This window comes from Pleurodeles waltl, chromosome 8, assembly GCF_031143425.1.
Source record: "Pleurodeles waltl isolate 20211129_DDA chromosome 8, aPleWal1.hap1.20221129, whole genome shotgun sequence".
In the NCBI taxonomy this organism is placed as follows: Eukaryota; Metazoa; Chordata; class Amphibia; order Caudata; family Salamandridae; genus Pleurodeles; species Pleurodeles waltl.
In genome coordinates this window covers 505,691,582-505,711,927 of record NC_090447.1, presented here as the reverse complement: position 1 = coordinate 505,711,927, position 20,346 = coordinate 505,691,582, and the positions used below count along the sequence as shown (strand labels likewise).

Sequence of the window (20,346 nt, the reverse complement as noted above, 5' to 3'; positions counted from 1 at the left end):
TGAGGTCAATGTGGTAGTTGAGGTCGCTGAGAAGGAAGCAGTTTAAGGAAGCGAAAGCGTGAGGAGGGATGATGTTGGAGTCGCTGAAGGCTGGGGGGGGGGCTGTGCATGAGAGTGCTGCAGAAGGTAGACTTTGGGGTGGCGTGAATCTGGAAATGGAGGTGCTCCATGAGGGGGAGTGTTCTTCCATGTTGGTTGTGAAGTGGAGGGTGGATTTGTGTACAATAGCCAGGCTGCCACGTGGGCGAGACGGCCGGTCCTTGCGGAGCAGTCTGTAGCCTCTGGGTATGGCGATGTCCGGTGCAGATACTAGGTTTGTCCAAGTCTTGGTGAGAAAGGCAATGGCCGGCGGGTGGAGTCTAGAAGGTACCAGAGTTCTATGGCATGTTTGTGGAGGGATCGAACGTTGAGGAGGATGCAGTTGAGGTGCTCTGGGTTGGTGTTCGTGGGTCAGAGGCGGGAGGGTCCAGATCTTGGTGTAGGGTGAGGGTGCGGTGGCAGTAGAGGAAGGAAAACAGTCCATGGGTGTTTCTGGGTGATGTGAAATGGCAGGCGTCAAAGCGTCCTTTGTTCAGCGTGTGGACGGTCTCTGAGTTGTAGCGATGGAAGGTCATAGGACCAGGGTTCGTAGCACTGGGAGCGGTCCAGGCGCAGATGGCTTACCATTGGCACATTGGTGGCGTGGCTGCACTGCGGCCGCCATTAAGAAGGGGAGAGAGGTGGGGGGCTCTGGTCAGCTGGGAAGCTGGAGGGTGGGAAAGCATTTCACGGGAGGGAGGAGGCGGGCTGCAGGGGCAGCAGCTGCAGGGAACAGAGTGCAGGGAGAGTGAAAGGCTGAAAGGAGAGAGAAAGAGACAAGAATGAAAAGAAAAAATAAAGATGACAGAAAAAATTGCAGAAAGAAAAGAGACAGCAGATACTTACACTCAGATGGTCACTAGGCCACCAGGGATCAGGCGGGAGCCTGAGGGTGGAGGTGGGTCTTGAACTGAGAGTCAGGCAGGCTCTCAGCAGCAGCACAGGTGGAGCTGCACAGAGGAGGGTGAACAGACGCTCGGCGGGAGGTCAAAGGAGTCAATTTCTTTGTTACTGATACACCTGCAGCAGTGCCAATTACTTAAATCAATTCCATGACCTAAAAAAACTACTAAAATAACATGTACTATGAGGGTGGTACGCTAAGCCTATAAGAGAGTTGTTACCTCTCCAAGGTCCACTCTCTTGGAGAAAATACACAAAGATAGCATCATTCTCGTCCTGATGTATGACCAAGTATCCACACAAATCTGCAACACTATCAGGAAGCACAGACACCTCTTAAACAAGGGGAAGAGCAAGATACCACTACTCTAGGTTCGCCTTTAAACGTATCCATAACTTGAAAGATTGAGTGGAACACAGGCATCCCAAACTCAAATCTAAGGTGACTTTGTGGGACCGACCACCAACAATAGGACATCATCACTGTGTTACTTGAAATGAGTGTACCTCACAAGAGCAACCAAACAGATCCCATTAAACAAATGGACTTACATGGGTCCAAAAGATTTTCACTAACAGTAACACTAACTTTTATGTTGACAGAGTTGAGTGCGTTAATCTAATACATTACATAGGATTTGACTATGCACAAAATTAAAACTCATTCAAGAACACATCAGAAATTACACATAGGCAGCCAGGTTGGTGCCACACCTTATTGGAAAAGCCCACTCAGCAAGTGACAAACTGGCTTGTTTTAGAAAATGTGAACTTTAATCCAGATGGAAAACAGAATTTACCACAAAGGAAGGAACATAAACAGACGTTTTTTTTTAAAGCAACAGAAAGGTCAGGTTGGAATGAAACCAATGACTGGCGTATACTTGAGCAGTAACAAACTGAGCTACCAGGAGACCGTAGAGCATATCTATAACAATGAATATTATTATTACTCTTGTCATCTGCCTAGTCTCAACTTTGTACAAATATTCACCTTTACATAGAATTGTTCCAGATTCTAGCATGTATTCAAGAAGTAACGTCTTGTCCTTCACCATCTTACTCAGAAATGGAGACTGCCTTCTAGTTGTGGCAGTTTCTTCCAGTGTTAGGATGTGAATGCTTACATAAGACCACTGGACTCCTTTAAAGCGGAATTAATACACATTTTTTGATGTGTATAATATAATTATAGGAAAACCTCCCCTATACAAATGCACTGGATTTTTATAGTGATTACAACCTATGAAGTTCACGTAACGCTATGCTCTTTAAATTGATCTGCCTTCTCTGAATTTCGCCTTTTTGACTCCCCCACTCTCTTACCTTACCCCATAACTTTCGGCATGAGCATGGCGACTTCTAGTTCCTACAGATTACACATACAGTATATTATACAGTAATTGCCACATGGCAAATGTGGTAAGATAGTGTTTTACTTCTTCATATAAGGTACATTAACTTATGTTGACTAGGTTTTATTTACCCTCAGAGCTTATGACATACAACTTTGCACCATTTCAACGATGTTCATGGAACCACACCACTGATACAACATGTATGTCATTACTGCACTGTCTGTGTTAGTCTCCCCCTCCTGCATTTAAACGACTTAGCGTCCTAGGCTGGCCAACCAATCCCTTCTGGGAGAGGCCGTGCATGTTACCCAAAGAGAACAGGATTGTTTATGTTCCTTCTTTCATCTACCTTCTGTTCCTGTATGCAAAGAAAACCATAAAAGACTCAAAGCACGTCCAGTAGGTGATGTGAACTTTACCAGCAGGGTTCACTTGTGAGAAATGCTGATTAAGGTCAAATTCTGTATTACCTTCAACTAGGTGCTGTGATTTTTCAGGCAGGATCATTAAGGTAAAAACAAAAAAAAGTCTCAATCTAACTATGACTCAGAATGAACATTATGTTTTCAATGTCTACCCAGCATGTGTTCCACCCCTTCTATCTCCTCTGAGTAAACACTGACTACTCAGATAGTCAAGTGTTTAGAGTAAGTTGGATATCCTGGGGGAACACTTGGGTCCCTTAGACAGTGGATGTAAACAAAAATACCCACCACGGATATTGCTCAGAATATATACACTCTCCCAGGATCTAGAGGAGATGATTCAAACATCAACCAGCTGTTAGCCACATTTATTCTTGAGGAAAATCAGATTGCCTACAAAGTGTGAAGATACGTTTTTCATCATAAATGAAAGGAAGAAGCTAAAATCCTAGTACAATTGAAAATGTTGCTACACTATATAACTTACTACTGATGATGGACATAGAAACACGGGTTTGTAAAATGGTTTCACTAGTATATTAGGAGTCAGTGTCACATTTTCAGGACTTGGTTAATTCAGAAACTGTACTGGACCTCTCCACACTTTCGATGCTCGCCTTCTTGGTTGGCAGACGTTTAAATTCTGCTAGATAACAAAACAATACATACAACTCATGTTATTGGAAAGTGAAATACTGTTCACAACTCATTTACGTACCACAGGCTCCCAACCGAGCAATAACTTGGCTTTCCTGATGTCAGGTTTCCGTCTCTGTGGATCATCTTGCGCTTCAGAAAGGAACTGAATTTCACTTCCGCTACCTGGTGTAATGAAACAAGACATGGTATTAAGAATGGTCTGTTGAGGCAGACACAACCACATTGGGAGTTTCCAACAAGATATAGTGAAAACAATCTTTGTTTTATGTACTTCAGGCGGACGACCCATTTGATAGGCTTCAAGTTTTCGACATATGTGGCCTGGCTATTCAAGCAGCAGTAACCCCCCCTTTCCCCTAGCGCCTTGAGACCCGCACGGGTGAGTAGCACGCTTTATAAATGTTAATGATTTGATTTGATTTGATGTGAGTGCCTTGCAATAACATTTTCAGGCATATATTGTTTTACAGCCGTCCATCACTAAAAGGTATTGGAGCCCAGCGAAGTGTGTGTTTACTGTAGACAACTGGGATTTTCTTGAGATCAAAAGTTTGAATCTCGGCAAAGGCAAGGCCAACTCACAGTTGATGCTTATGCTGTCGATACATTGATACTATTAACTTGAGTAGTAATAGTTGCTGTAATTTACGAAGCTTAGAAATGGAACACGCTTTGGAAAAGCCAACAGGCTCTAGCTTTAGCACAAGTGCTTGGTGGGCGAGTTTGTGGGCAAGTGGGTATGAATAGGCAAGGAGGTCAATGAGCGGGTGAGGGCAAAGAAATCAGTCATCGTGAAGCGGTGGGTAAATGAAAGTAGCACGCTTTGACTTGGGAGGGTGAATGAGTGGGTAAATTAGTGAAACAAAGTAGGAAAACAGGGTGATACATGTATCAAAAGGATGTAAATGAGAAATGTATCAAAGGTAGAAGAGGGCAAAGAAACTACAGAATATATGTTCCATGAGATAAGGAAGTGCAAGGTAAATGTGACAGAAGCAAATGGGTAATAAAGATGTTACCACCAAAAAAGTACAGGAACAAAATATTGAGTGTAGCTGCTAAATGGTCCTCTGTCTAGTCCGTGCACCCTCAGCACAGCATGATCTTTCAGTAAGACCTTTTTTTAATCTTGTATAAGAATGTTTTGAGCTGTTTCCGGAATTCTATGCGAGTTGGTTAATCTGAGTTTTAATCCAGATTGGGGGGCATGTAGGAGTGGGGGTGTTCTAGTCCTTAAATTCCATGTAAAAAAAGGAACAACTACTAAAGATGGTTTTGAAGACTTAAGGACTTTAGCACTGATCAGTGAAAAGAGTCCTGGCACGTATAGGGAGAAGGTTTGATAACAAATGCGGGGAAGGAAGCGTGGAGAGGAGGGGAATTAGCCACATTGTTTTAAATTGTATTCTGGCTGCCACTGGGAGTCCATCTAAAGGGTGATGGAAAGGTGCCTGCAAGAACGAGGACAGGCAGGGGGAAAGGAAGGACAAGTCTAGTAGCTTGGTTTTTTATACTATGCAGATGGTGAAGACAACATTTGTTAAGCCCAAAAAAGATGTACCTGCAGTAGTCAAGATCCACCCAATGAGTGCTGTAGCTATGGCACATAACTTTCCAATCGGAAGGAAGGTGGGCAAAAAATGTACAGCTTGTGCAAATGGAAATGTTAACAGAGAATATTTAATCAGACATATTTGTTTTTTCATCAAGATGTATAGTTATACTTTTCACGGAGGATACTGTGGTCGGAGGCTGGGTATGTTTGACGGGCCTGAAAAGATCTGTCAATATAAAGAATTCCTTCCAATTACTAAAATCTCTATTTAATCAGAGTTTACAGTCACGTTCCATGTATCCACTTCTCAAATCAGTACTAGACATGTGCCAAGTGCTATGCAAGTGCTGAAGCACATACCGAGAGAAGCCCAGGAGTGTGACTTTTAGAGGCTACCATAGATTTAAATCTGATCATTTTTATTTCTAGCAGTAGCATAGTTCCTGTTGTAAATGATTAAATGACACCTCTACAAACAGGGACAGATACCCTTTACAGATGTATTTGCAGGATACTCGTATTTGCTGGCATGTTGCCTGCTTTTTTAATTGTGCCATAAGGTTGAGAAAAAGTATGTTTGCTGATTGAGCAGATATTATGTGTATCTGAAAATCTGTACTGAATTTTACCATGTACTCTGGAAACTGCCTATTTGTGATAAATTGTTATTATTTAGTCTACGACATCTTTCACAAATGAAATTAAATCGCTCTGAACGACTTGACTCCGTTTAAATAAAATGTAAAGTTTGTCTCTGACATTGCTGTTAAAACCCTACGTGGTGCTAGGTCTTCCCAGGCCCAAAAAGTTGCGAATTAATCCAGAAAACTTCTGGTGCGCAAATTAGCCACGTAGTCCCAAGGTGGGGAACAAGATCGTAAAACGTTAATATTTAAATGCCTACATACAGGCACTGCTACACTTCTCAGATAGGTTCCAAATGAAGCAAAACCCGTTTATAAGTTGCACTGAGACACAGCGAGAGGAAAGGCATTACCATGCATAAATGAATGCGGAAGTGAGATCTTTGAGCTTCTGAAACTGCAACTGTGGTACCAAAAGAAGCGTAAAATATACAACTGTACCACGCAATGAGAACCAGAAAAAAGAACAATCTTTATTAAAATCAAGGAAAAGAGAAAGCTCTATTCCTGCTGAAGCGTGACAATAGTATTGATTTAGGTTTCTGGTTTCCGTGGGGCTATTGGCAATGCACTGGCCATGATGGTGCTGTGCCACACCTGTTATCTGAACAGGCACTATGATGTGTGAATATTTAACAGGTTAAAAACAAACTCCGCTGCTCTGATTAGCTCCAAATACGACGAAACCCCACATTAGAAGGTTTTTTCACAGCAACATGTCAGGAAAAGGGGTACCACTTGCATAATTACAATGACTATAATGCATTGCAGTTTGAGCTAGTAAACGTGCAACGGAGGTATAGTAGTCATCTGTCAAATATACAATGCCAAAAATTAACAAGCATTTTCAATGCAACCGGTTTCGCATTTGCTCGAGTTAGAGCTATTAGTGTTGTAAACTCCTAACAGGACTTTTCTTGCCACACAAATTAAAAGAAAAAAAAACGCAGCTCAATCGCACTATGTAAAATGCAGCGCGATCGTGCTGAAATTGAAAACGGAAAAAACAAGCGGGATCGCATTAAGTAAACCCTTGTGCGATCGCGCTGCATGGAAAATAAACAGATAAAGTACTCCGGAAACCATGCTGAAAACTTCGAGCCTCTTATTTTTTTTTTTTTTTTTTTTTTAGTTTACCGGTGCTTTGTAGGTGGGCTAAACACCGGAAAAGGTATGACGTATGCATGACTTTCACAAATGAAAGCAAGCGGATTTTAAAAGGCAAGCCCACAAACCAATGAAAGTGACTGAGGTGACATGGGCGTGGTTGGAAGCCCAAAGAGAGATTACTACACGGGACGGAGCGCTTTGCGCTCGCCCCTAAAAAGTAGACAAGAAAGACAAGAAGAAGTAATAAAATTAAGCCACACACTGGTGGATTGATGTTAGTTTGTTGTTGAAGTGTTTTTAGTTGACGTGTGAATATCGCCAGAGAATGTTTAACTTCACTGTAGGTGGAGAGAATGTATCTTTTTGGGGATGGAGCCAGCCAGACCTTTTAAATCTGAGACCCAGTATCTGTCCCGTGCTTTGAGTTATTTGAGTGCTGTCTGAGCCTCCGATTTCCTCGTTGTAAAGGACTGCAAAGGAATTTGCTACAGTTGGTTTTGCTTCCCACCTAGTCTTGATGGTGTTGCTTCCACTCACAGTGGTCCTGTTTCGTCATAGGTTACTGTTTGAGGTCACCACTGCATTTGGAATGACAGAAGACTAATTCACCGTGTGTGGGACTTCTTCAGGGACTACTGAGAGCAGACGGGGCTAACACTGGTCTCCTTGGCCTTAACCCTATTATTAGACCTAAAACTGAACACCAAGTACATCCCTGCAGCACTTGACTTTCTGGAGTATGGTCGAGCATTCCAAAGCTTCCTCAAGGAAGCAGTGAGGGGTTAGAGGCTCAGAACTCAATAAAACAGCAAATAGTTAATAAATAGGTTTTACAGCAGAAAATAACTTTATTGCATTCTTACACACAACTAGAATTACTGTGCACAACATAAGGTCAAATGTGTTGGTCCATAGACCGGTAAGGGGAGGGGATTCCTCCATATTATCAGGTGGAGGAACCACTCCTGCCGTTTAGCTTGCAGTCACTGTTTATTCCCTTCTAACCCCAACCCCCTTAATGAGGGGCAAGTTAAATTTACCTGCTGTCTGCTTACGTTTGTGCAGTCTCTTCTGCAGGTCATGCCTCCTTTGGTCTTGGCAGCGGAAGAAAGCCTCAGTCGGGTATTGCATGTAGCATGACCTGCTATGCAGGAAGGCTCCATCTCTCGGCCTGTTGAAGCGCTGGTGCCACTGCCTTCCGGTAAGTTGCTACAGGACCAGTCTGAGGAGCATCTACTGAAGTTAGAGAAGTCTGCTGTTACTGGGATCTTGCCGCTTGAGTCTTTCTTGGGCCCTACTGCAAATTTTCCCACACAAACAGGTGCCCACACCTGGTTGCAGTGGTAGTTCTATTCAGAGTGGTCTTGACTTCTCCTTGGTACTTATAGATTCTTGAGTCTCTAACCATGATGGTCAGTCACTGCTTGGCGTTGCGCTTCAACATTTCTTGGTGCTTCTCGTCCCAGAGGAATTCCCCTTAGGTTAAATTCCAGAGGGCCACCAACAGAAGAGGTCACTGTGACTACTGCAGGGGAGACACATCGGGGTCCCAAACCTCACGCTCTGGATTTTGATGCTGGTCACGCCCCACGTCATGGCAGTATTGTTGGCTCACCACACCGGAGCCCTTGCAGTCCTTTCTTCGCCTGAAGAGCATCTTCTTTGTGCAAGAGAACCTCCACTTCCCCTCCTGAGCAGTCAGTCTGCTCACTACCACGAATGTGGAAGCAGACAGCCCCTCTTAGTAGGCTTGTCAGATCTTCCACAGGTTTCAGTCCCAAACCTGACAAGGGGCGTTGGCAGTTAAGTATCCCAAACCTAGAGCTCAGATAGTTCTTTCAGTCACCAGAAACAGGCATCCACATACACAATGAGCACAAGTATGGAAATGGGGGGACAAAACACTGCATCCTACTAAGGTGAACTCCGGGCAACGGGACACGCTCTCTAGAACCAAGCAGAGACAGCTTTCACTGCCCCAACACCATCATACTCCGGAATGAACCTCTTCAGTCACATCATGGTTTAGTATATCATTCTGTGTTTTAAGTTGTACTGCTCTACTAGGATATCAAATAAAGCTGTGTCCCATCCTGCAGTAATTCCCTTTTCTGCTCCACAGCAGAGCAGCCTGGTTGTTATATATAAGCGTACTCCAATCTTCCTATGTGCTTTCTGCCAGCTGTTTTCATTAATACGGATACAATTCATCTATGTGTAGGTCTACAAACCACGTCTCATTCCCCGATTTCATCTGTGGTTATATTTAGTTGTGACAAAAAACATTGCTGAGATTTTTCGGAGCAGGTGAGAAAGTTTAGAGGTCAGAGACAAAAGACAATCTAAAATCAGGCTTCCATAAGATTTCGGAATCTATGAATTGTGAAGCCTGATCTTTACTAACATTCAAAATTTATCATTCAGAGATTGAGATTTTTTTTTGTTTAATTCTGGACCGAAATAACTTTTAAATTACATCTGGTAGCAAAGTAAATCTGTAGGTCACTGCTTAGCAGCTAACCATTTTGATGGAGGGCACTTTCCACAAATATGAAAAAAAATAAAGCGCTCCGGGTTGTCCTGCTTACTACACGGGCCCCCTTGATTTCTCTCTGCTATTTCGTCTTGCTCACACTGCCGGTTTCAAGGAGAAAAAGCGATGTTTCAGAACCCTGAGAGAGTAGCATATCAGTTAAACTTGAATATCATCATATTGAGCATTGGGACTGTGGGGTTACTGCCTAATATAGGGTTTCATTCCTTTCACCAACTTGTGCTGCAGCAGTCAGGAATTTTCTCTTCAGCAGCAACCTGGCGCAAGTAACTTTTTAAGAGAGGCTTTCTAATGACGTTCAGATTAGATCTGCGTCTTAACCAAAGTGGGCTTTAAGGTTTAGGAATTCTTACAACACGAAATGCGATGCAACCTTTTCCCTGGGGTCTCTACAGTGACACAAGTGCCTCTTCCACTACAGAAAGATAAGCCTTAACTTTCTGCATTATTTTGGCAGAGCCCAGGCATTGTCTGAACAGCTTTTGATTATTTTAGGGCGCAGGTATCATTAAATGGGCTTATAACCAAACCATGGAATCAGCCTATGTACAAGTACATTAAAGTGTATTCCTCTTAAATATGCGAAGTGCATTGTGTCTACGGTGCTTGGTTCATCAAGAACCATCCTTCATTATGTCCATGTCTTTATTGTGTTTGAGGGTGGGGAGCTCCAAAGCAGTCCAGGGCTGGTACGAAAAGCCATTATCATCAGGTGAATACATGCAGCTATCCTTCAATACTTTGAAAGCCTACAAGCATGGCATATTTTATCAAAAATATGACTTCACAACCTTACTCCTAGACAATTACAGAATGGTATACGTTTCAAACCCTGTTCAATTTATTAGCTTCTTCTGCTATGGAATGGTTTTCAGAAAAAGGGCTGTGTCTAGTTCGGGAGACCTGACATACAGAAGTATTTTCTTGTGCTTCTTACTCATAACGGTTCAATACAGTAAAATCACAGACACCATCTTTAAAACCACCATCATTTAATGGGGGTTTGTGACCACAAAATTATCACTTCCATTAACCCTTACAAGTTCAACACCTGACATGAGGGGGGCATCCATTAATTAAAACATGTGATTACAATGTGGTTTCTTATTTCAAAGAAACAAGTGACTACTGTGGTTCCAGAACAGCAAGAGCACAAGATTTACGAGCTCTTAGGTGTGGTCTCCTAGACCTGCACTGGCTCACTCACGAGATAGCTACACACAGCTGGCTTACCATTAACACATTTTTAAGGCTGTTGAGCACGTGATCTTTCCTTTGACGGCCAGGGTCTTCTAGTCTTCCCCTCTCACTAACCTACAATCTTCTTTAAATGGGCAAATGAACAAATGAAGCATATGCTGCAATCCTTAAACGTACTCGTGCTTCAGACACGAGAAATAAGCAAGTACCACCAATGAAATGGTCCTGCAGTTAGGTGAGTGGTTGGAGTAAGACCATGTCTATTGCAAATCATATTGATATCCCGTGTGGAGTCCTCAAATATGCGGAGAGCTGGCCATCATGCACTTATCAGGTCTTACCTATGCACAGCTTTATCTTTCTAGTGAGAGCACGCAACACATACAGATCTGTTTACAGAGTGGCTTTTACACAGTCCCTTTCAATTACTGGCTACAGTGGATCAGCTGGCTTTAAGGGACTAACACGTTTTCCCAGTAGCGTTACTATCAGATCATGGTATTTCATGGATGTTAACACCCTAGTTGACGACAAGGACTCAGGAGCAACTTGCTTCTCTCAAAAGTGATCTCTGACAAAAACCTTCTTAGAAAAAAATCGCAAGATGTTACTATTGCCAAAGTTAAGTGTCCACTCCATCAATCTCAGCTCTCATTAGGAAGTACATCTTTCCAGGGCTGAAGAATCGCTCACAAACTTCATTAAGAACACAAAGCTAGCTAAAAATCCATTTTAGTGTAATTTTACTTAACTTGATGAATAAGTTACTTAACTTTGGCAATGCTCGTTTTAGTAGAGATTAATTAGCCGCAGATTCCTCACCTTTTGAAAATTCCCCAGGAGTCAGACTGGATCCGGAACTTTTTTCATAGTACCTCTGTGTGGGATTCGGATGCGACGTCGGTGTAAGTAGAATCAGTGTTGGACAGGACGATCTGGGCCAACTGTGCAGGAAGGGATGTCTGCATCAGAGTCAATTTACCTGGGTCTCGGGTAGTTGAAGGAACAGGAGCCGGAGGCAAGATTGGCTCAGAGGGACCATCAGGTGCCAAAGGCGAATTCACTGGTGGTATCCCAGGTGGAAGGGCTTTTGGCTCCATGGGACCCAAAGGTGCTCCAAAAGGTGTTGGTAGGGACCCAAAGAGCGGGGGCATAGCTGCAGGGAACTCTGCAACCTGGTGCGGTGTGGATGGAGGCACCAGATACATGGTCTACAGCAGAAGCAGCAGCAGAATTGGATTCGAATTTGGAAAACTTCAAGGTTGAGATGGTTGGCGTTGCTTACGTGCTTGCTCAGGGGAGTGTCGCAAAGGAGCAGCACTTTTCTCTTGTGCTTACCTGGGGACTAGGAGCATGACAGAGTGGCCTCTGGAGCGGCTCCGTGGACTCTGCAAATGTGACTGAACCTTGAACACAGAGCGGGACATGGAGCGGTCCTGGTGCTGGGTTTTCTTATGCTTGGAAAACAAGTTTCACCTCACGTTCCCTGATGGCCTACCGTCATGGACATCTGTTTGTGACAGTCAATAAAACCTGTCATTTTAGGGGGTGACATCTCTTGCACCTTGTAGGAATTTTCAAGAAAATTAAGGTAAAAATGTCTTAGAGGTGAGAGGAAGCTCCGGATCTGCATCTGTTGGCAAACAAAGATAGGAACGGTCATCAGCACAGGTGAGTGGTATCTTTATGTGCCCACACATGATTTCTGGAGCAGAACGGCTTTAGCGAGGGGCCGTACGGCACCCCCTTCCAGTGCACAGAGGTACTACGAGAACTATGAAAAAAAGTTTTGAGATTCAGTCTGATGCCTCAGATATATTCAAAAAGTGAGGAATCTGCAGATAAAAGTCTCTATCTGTAAAGATCGTTAAAAATAGTTTCTTGTAACTATAAGAGGTGGAGAAGGTGGTACGCCTCAGGTGCCTGAGGGCGACACTGAATTCCTGCTGATGAAAAAGACAATCTGCAATTTAATTTAACATGGAAGTACAATGGAAGCCAGGGCACCATCAAACTAGAGACAAAGCTGTGAAAGAAATAACTAAGCAACAAATGTTCTACATCCACGCTCCCAGAACCTGTAATGACATCCTCATATCCATCAGAACAACGCCACACATCAAAATGTTTGACACAGCCGAAGATTGCCTCTTTAAAGCACATATCATTGTGACACAGTAAATATTAAATCCTCTGGCCTCCAAGAACTCAGCAGCCTCCGACTGGAAACAGACTGCATCTCTTCTTTCGATCCTGTCCAGCAACATTTAATATTCACAATAATGCAATATAAATTTTTCATTCAAAAAACAGAACTGTCTCTTAGAAAGAAAAGCAATACTAAGTACTTTTTATAGAAGCTAGTCACACCACAACCTTAAGAACATCTCTTAAAGACACACAGAATGACAGGTACTGATGATATTTCAACCTAGCAGACAAACCATACATTGGATTGCACTTAAAATATTTAAATCACTTCTATTGCACTAAAGCAGCATTACCAGAGTGTGATAAACATTTAAAGATCTAGCACTTACCAACAAGGTTTTTAATTAATTTGGCAAATTCTAGTATGGTGTGCTCTTCAGGATTCCCCTGAGGAAGAAATTAATATCTGTCATGAAACTCATTAAAACATATCAACTTTGCTTTCACGCCATGATTACGGAAGTGAAAATGTTCAAATGATTAACATTAGGCATTTTAACTGTAAATCTGTGACCCTGATATAATTTATTAGACCAAAGGTGATTCATATTGATGTTTCACATGTGTTTTATAAAACACTGTGTTTTTGTTAGATTATTTAAGGGAAGTAAAGCAGTTTAAACAGGTAAAAAGCAAAGGAGAAACAAATTTAGGTTGAGTCTCATCAGAGGGAACTAAGTTGTGTCCAATAATTTCCAGTCCGATCCCCAGGGGCATTCAATGCTTGTTGGTAGGAAATGATAAAAGGTGCAGTTTTCACAGGTTCCCTGACTTGCGTGTGAGTGGGTTCAAATTTTAGCCTCTGGGTGTTCCAGATCCTTGATCATTGCACTCCCAGGGAACTGGTTCGATGATCAAGTAGAAGGCTTGTCAGTTGGTAAAATTAGCCGACAGTGAAATGTTTTCTGTTAGGTGAGTAAATAAGAACCAGAATCTGGAGGTATCCTGGGCCTTTGTCCCAGCACTCTCTATGCAGAGTACACATGACTCTGAATTTGAACCTGGCATTAACTGGGAGACAGCAGAGTGTTTTCACTGAGCGTCTGATTTGGGCGTGCTTGAGGAAGTTTCAGCACAAGAACACAGTCTGACTCTGTAGTCTTTATAAGCAGTAATACGTTTTTGAGAGGACCAGGGTAGTGGTGTTACAAAACTCCAGACATGCGGTAACCAAAATTCTTACCAACTGCAAACATTGTTCAGGTTGGAATAGTGGTACTGTCTTGCAAAGTAAGATAGCTGGATAACCACACTACTCCACTGGCCTAAGTTAAGAAGGTCAGGTGGCAGTCACATAATATCCCTAAATTTCCAACTCAGGGAGGATGATGAAAACATTCCAAGGACTGGGGGCCAGTTGAAGGGTAATACATCTGACAGTTGCTCTCATAACTAGGATGTCACTTTGTTCTCCATTCATACAGTGAAAACTTAATTAAAAAAAGAGAACATGGGTCAAGTTAGATGTGATGCTAGCTATGTTGTGCAGTGTTACTTATTTAAAAGTGGATTGCGTATCGTCTGAATACATTCGAAAGTTCACATGGAGCTAGGCCAGCAATGCTGCCAAAGGACTATTGTAGATGTAATTTTTCTTATGTATTTCAGAAGACCTTTTAATTGCAGAGGAGAACGGATCACCTGAGATTTCTAAACAAATACATCTGTAAAAATGTTTATTATTTTCTGTGACCCAATATAAAGCATAACTTCCAATAAGTAGATTTTCCCTAGACAGACAGTCTGAAACTTTTCTTTTTAATATAAGAATAGACTCAATGCGTACTCACACACAACTACAGTTACTGATCAATTAATGATAACTGAAAGGTAATGGCAGGATTACTTACTGATTGCTGAAGTCCTATTTTCACCTCATTAACAAAGGATTGTGCAGTGCTTGATTCGGAGGTAGCCCTCAAACTGAAGATCGGAAACTCCTCATTGAACTTTGCTATTTTCAGAGATGGGGTAGGCCCTCCATTGGTGTGCCCACCCAGTAGTGTCATGGGAGCACCCACTCCCTCACTCAATTCAGCACAGGTCCTGGTCGGTGTCAGCGTTTTGGGTGTTGGGGTACAGTACCAGCATCTATGACTGATGTGTACCGGCCTCTCCTTTCAGTCAAGTGGCTTGAGGCAGATTGGGACCCTTCAAGTCTATTTTTTGAATGAGTGCAAATATTTGTAAACATTACGCACATAGGTTTTGAAATAAGGATGGAGAATATTTGCATGTGTGAACGTGGAGGAAATTTTACCATCCCTATCGGTGCACTAGACATTAACGTTTCCCTCAGCTGACTGAGAACAGGGTTATATTTTTGGAAAGGGCAACTGTAGTCTTTAAGGTCCGATCCCAGAGACAACAGCAAGGACAGCCAACACTCACTTCCTCTCCTGCACCTTCATCTTTAGGACCAGTTGGAGAGGGTATGCAAGGTTCCTCACCAGTGTCAGCCTGTTAAGGTTGTACATTGCTACCGGCACACAGGCAATACCATGACTGGGCCTTCTGGGAAGAGAGCAAGAGTGCCCGCTGATGCAGCCATGGTTCGTGGATTTTTAAACTGCAAAAGAGGTCCTGAACAAAATCAGTAGTGGCCTGCTGCCCAAAAGCAAGGAACTGGAACCAAACTAAGAGGTTTTTGTCAAACAGTTTTACAGTAAATTGATCATGCCATTATGTGTGTCTCGTTTCAGGCAAGTTCTGCAAACAAACATAATAGTGTTTGTATTCAGGGACACTGGCTTTAAAACTGTGTTTTTCTACATTACCATTTAGATTGTTTGTGACTTGAGGGCTTTGTGCTATTTGACTCGTTTTTACTGTACAAATATTTATACTTCGAGATATTAAAGAGTTGTGTCTTTAAAAATCCCACAACCTAGACTGGAAATTTCCGTCTATAATGCAACTTTATTAACTGTTGCGGCGTATCTAATTTCAGCCCCACAATCACTTTCTGTAAGCTAGGTCTTTTGTGTTCACCCATGTCTCTTGGGAGAGTCAGGGAAGTTTGGAGGCCAACTTTCTCACTGAGTACCCATTGCGCCTGACAGCAGAGAACCCTTAATAATGCTTTGTAGCCCTTGTGACTGCAAGACTTAGAGAAACAGCTCAGAATATAAGATAAAAAGACAGAGGAAAAAAGGATAAAGGAAGAGACTGCATGAGATGGGCATAGGACAAGATTGAGGGATTCTCAAATGAAAAAGGGCGAAGGCAGGAGTCTGCCAAAAGGACAGGACGATCCCAGAGAAGATTAGGGGAGAATTAAAGGATGAGACAAAAGGAGAGGGAGAAAAGATACAGAGGAAGTCACAGAAGAAACTGAGAAAAGATAAATGACAACATTCACATATTTTCTTACTACGCCATAATCCACTAAACAACACAGACAGTGCAAGGGCCTAGACTCAAGCTCTGAAGGAGCTAAATCAGGGAGCTGCTAAAGTCCAGCTGAGAGACAAACGCCGCAGCTGCTGTTAGCCGAGACAGTTTCATGATGACTAGCCTAGTGGCAACTACATGCAATCTTGTTAGCTGTCAAGTCACGGAAAGCTTACTCTCCTAGATGGGTGGTTCACTGGGCCAACTTGAGACTGAGCTACTGACATTACAATTTGCAAGTCCGGCTGAAGGAGTGCAGCAACAGTTTACACAACAGAGCTGAGAAGTCTGTGCTAATTCTACTTCTGAGGCTCCAACCTCACGGTGTATGGTCATATGTCTTAGACAGTTTGTGATGGTTCGAGACGGTGGAGGGGAAAGGGTACAGTACAGCAGCCGGATGCTTCGTTCAACGCTCACAGTGAGGATATACTTATGGAGCCTTGAGGTAATCAATTAACACAACGACCAAATGTAGGCTGTAGGGGTTGTAAAAAGCAAAAATGAAGACTGAACACCTTGCCGCCCAGCCCCGGAGTCTTCTCGATAAGCACTATACCTCACAATAGCTTAGTGGATAGACACACATACCAGTAACTCAGCAAGGCCTGGCACTCGGGTCCTAAACCCTTCATTTAGTTTTTGCAATTCACAGGGCAGCTTGCAAAACAAAAGCAGGGAGCAATACTTGCACTAATATATACTGCAGCAAAAATGCACTAAGTGAATGTGAAATTATAATGTAAAATTCAATATCTATGCTTGCACCATGCTAAAGCTATGCCCTTGCGGAGGTTAAGTGCATGAACATACAAATTCAAGAAATAAATAAGTGTGCAAATTGCAGATTTGTAAACAGTAAGAGACCAACAGTGTATGCGAATACAATATAATTTAAACAAATCGTTTGCAACTAATAGATTTTGCATCGTCGTCCACTTGTGCCATTTTTGCAAAATACAAAGAGAAAGGGAAAAGAAGTGGCTTGTGCAACATGCTTACCAGGTTGACTGGACTGCTGACATTGTTGTTCATCAAGGACACCAATCCATTCACAAGGTCACTGAAAGAGATTAAGGAAATGTAGTTTAATAGCCACAAAGGGGCAGAATGAACCTCTGCCAATAAGCTACACCCATTTTCTTAAAAAGCCAGAACTCAACTGCAAAGAACGTTTACCGCAATCGAGTCCGAGGCAAACCTAAAGTGCATGCATTATTTAGTACACATCAAAGGCTACATTTATTCTAACAGGTGAAGACCCGAGAGCCCATGTACATAAAATACGCTTCTCGTTATCATCACGTATGGACAATTGAGATTCTAAACGTCATATTGGCAATTTCTTTTTAAACATCTCCGGTAGAAATCGTGTTTCTCATGTTAAAGGCAAAAAATTAAAACAATGTTTCACCATTAAGAGCGAGAAAAGGTAAAGCACTGTTGCTGCCCATAACCATTTTCTGCAAATGGAATCTGACTGTGAAAGTGCACAAAATATCAAAACTATCACGTTACTTGCTGGAGTGACTTTTTCTGATGGCACGAATTAATCTAGCTTTATTCTTAATTCCATTTCTGCTGAAACAATATTGCTTTGATACTTTCCCAGAGTCCCACACAAACAAATGTTTACTAATTTACATGGTAATAAAATGTTATTCACATAAATGGCATATTATAGAAATGTGACTACTTTTGGTCTTGAACACTTGAATGACACGTAAACACACAATGTTGGTCACTTACTAGACCCTGTAGTTTGCTTTGACAGCTCAAAAGGGTACAAGATTTGTTAGAGGTTATCTGTAGGGAACATTATGCTATTCCTTTTGAACTTCGAATTAAGCCGAGAACAAAGCAAACAAACAAACGTTGCGACATTAAAATCAGAGACTGGAGGAAACTGTCCCCCACTGAAATTCGAGTTTACATGCTGAAGCAACGGAACAGCTTACATCACCTGACAAAAAAAAGGAACGACCAAGATAAAATGTTAGATTTTTTTTTTAGATACTTCTTAAATGTCTTTGTTCCGAAGTCAACAAAACCTTTCAAAAACTATTCGCAAAATAATCAATAGTTCACTCCTGAGCTGGCTAAGATTAAACGGATTTTAAGCCAATATGACTGGATATGGTGAAGACACTACGAGGAGGTAGCCAACGCAAAGTATAAAGAACATCCCAAGCTTTATTAAGAAACAATTCCAGTTAGGAAAAAATATATTTCTTAGTGTAATCATTAAGTTGCCTAATTTGACTAAATAACTCAGATTCATAGATAACGTCCAACAATCTATATCACAATCATCCTCCGTTCCAAAATCCAAGACTTGATGTAACCAGATAGCCACGTACTTTGAGACCACAATATCGAACATTTTAATTAAATGTAATGCTCTCCCATAGCATGTCTACGGAGCCCTGATGTGTAAAATAGTCCATCAGAATCGCCGCAATTAACAAAGTTTGAAGCTATTTCTCCAACAAACGTCAACTGAGATGTTTTCCTTCGACAATCGAGACCAACTAATGACCCCGCACCAGCACAAATCCTTCACGGTCCTGTTCTCCTTAGAACCAGATATTTTAGTTGCTATATTCAAACTGCAGTTTGATGTACAGAGAAGTTCTGCTTGGAAGCCAGTTGTTGTGAAATCCTTAGTGGAAAAGCCTAGTGTAGATCTCAAGCTGTTGAGCAACGGCAAAGCTCACTCCTGGTTTTCTGAAAAAGTTCTACTTGCAGTTGATGACATTTTTTGAAGCACCAACTGTTGGATCCACATCAAGCAGGTTTCATACTGACCACAGTACGGATATGGTGGTGGTGTCTGTCCTCTATGATCTCATGAGGGTGGCGAATACGAGAGAGGAAGCTGGCTTTGTCTTTCTCAATTTAATTTTAGATTAATGGAAACAGGGATCCATGGCACAAGCCTGAAAAGGATCCTTTTGTTTCTTAAGGTAAGAAAACAAACTGTGACCAATACATCCTTCTTTTCCAAGCCCACAATTCCCAACTATGTAACAACGCAGGAAACAATTTTGTCTCAGCTACTATTTACTATTTATTGACGCCCACTTGCACTAGCTCTTTATGAGTCGATGGCATTTTTTTACATGTACCTGATGATGCACAATCAGTGTTTGGAATGAAGAAAGTTTTAAGTCCGGACTCCTCACGGAACCAGGAGATCACAAATGTAGTACAGTAAACAAGAAACCAAATGTTGATTTTTTTAGTTAAACCCAGAAAGACTGAAATCCTCCTAGTTCCAAACAGTCCACAAAAGTGCCTCACTGCCCCCTCCCCCTTTGAAATGGGACCATGCCCTATCGTAGCAAACTAAGTGAGAAACCTGGAGATCACTATTGACTCTAATCTATCACTCAACAACCAAACAGCAAATGTAGCTAAAATGTGTTTTTGACAACTAAAATGTTTTAAGAATGTGTTGCCTTTTCTAGAAGAGACTCTACATCCCCTAGCATACCCTTTGCTCAACTCTTATTGTAGTTTTTTGAAGATTTCATCACACAAGGTGGGTTACAGCTAATGGGGTCTATAAACAGACCTTATCATGATACATGGTACCTAGCTTTTGAGCACTCCTGGCTTGACTCCCAAGGGGGTTTACCAGTTGGCCATTCAGATAGCCAGCAAGTTGTAGAATAATTAACAACGTTAAGACATGGTAAGTGGTAGGAGGAAGCAATGGTCACGCAGAAGGGTCAGTGTTCTAAATGAGATAAGATTGGGAGCTCTGAGTGAGTGCATTGATTTCTTTACTTAAGTCTTGGGAACACTCCCAAGTAAAGAATGCTGGAGAATACTAAAGATGGTTAGCCATGACTCGCACATGGAGTCTTACTACATAGAGTATCTGCAACTTAGTAACTGCCAGGGTCTGACCACAATACAGAAAACTGAATACTCCCTTCTATCCTGGACGGACCACATCATCTTTGTCACTGTCAAGCCCAGCCGAAGTCAAAGCAAGTAATAGTTGGAACACTTTCCATGTTTGTCTACAGCTACCTAAACATAAATAATTTAGAGAAGTTTATATTAACATTACAGACCTGTCGGATTTTCCAGGGCTGTCCGAATAAGATACTTACTCAATACGCAGTAGCAGGATTCCTTGCTTGATAGGGTTTGGCAAGATTGGCGAGACCACCTAAGCACTGTCCAAACAAGTTGCAGACAGTTGGTTTGCAGATGATCTGATTTAAAAACATCAGGGCAGTGC

General features: G+C 42.1%; 1 protein-coding gene across 2 annotated transcripts in view; it reads right to left on the bottom strand.

The window, feature by feature from the left end:
• UXS1 (UDP-glucuronate decarboxylase 1) overlaps positions 1–20,346 on the bottom strand; it is a 270,558-nt gene that overhangs the window by 7,405 nt on the left and 242,807 nt on the right. For both annotated transcript variants that reach the window (XM_069204467.1, XM_069204466.1), the window contains exons 12-14: positions 17,094–17,154; positions 13,028–13,085; positions 3,483–3,586 (exon numbers count right to left, since the gene is read on the bottom strand). In XM_069204467.1, coding sequence (XP_069060568.1) covers positions 3,483–3,586; positions 13,028–13,085; positions 17,094–17,154 — 223 coding nt within the window. The remainder of the gene's footprint in view (positions 1–3,482; positions 3,587–13,027; positions 13,086–17,093; positions 17,155–20,346) is intronic.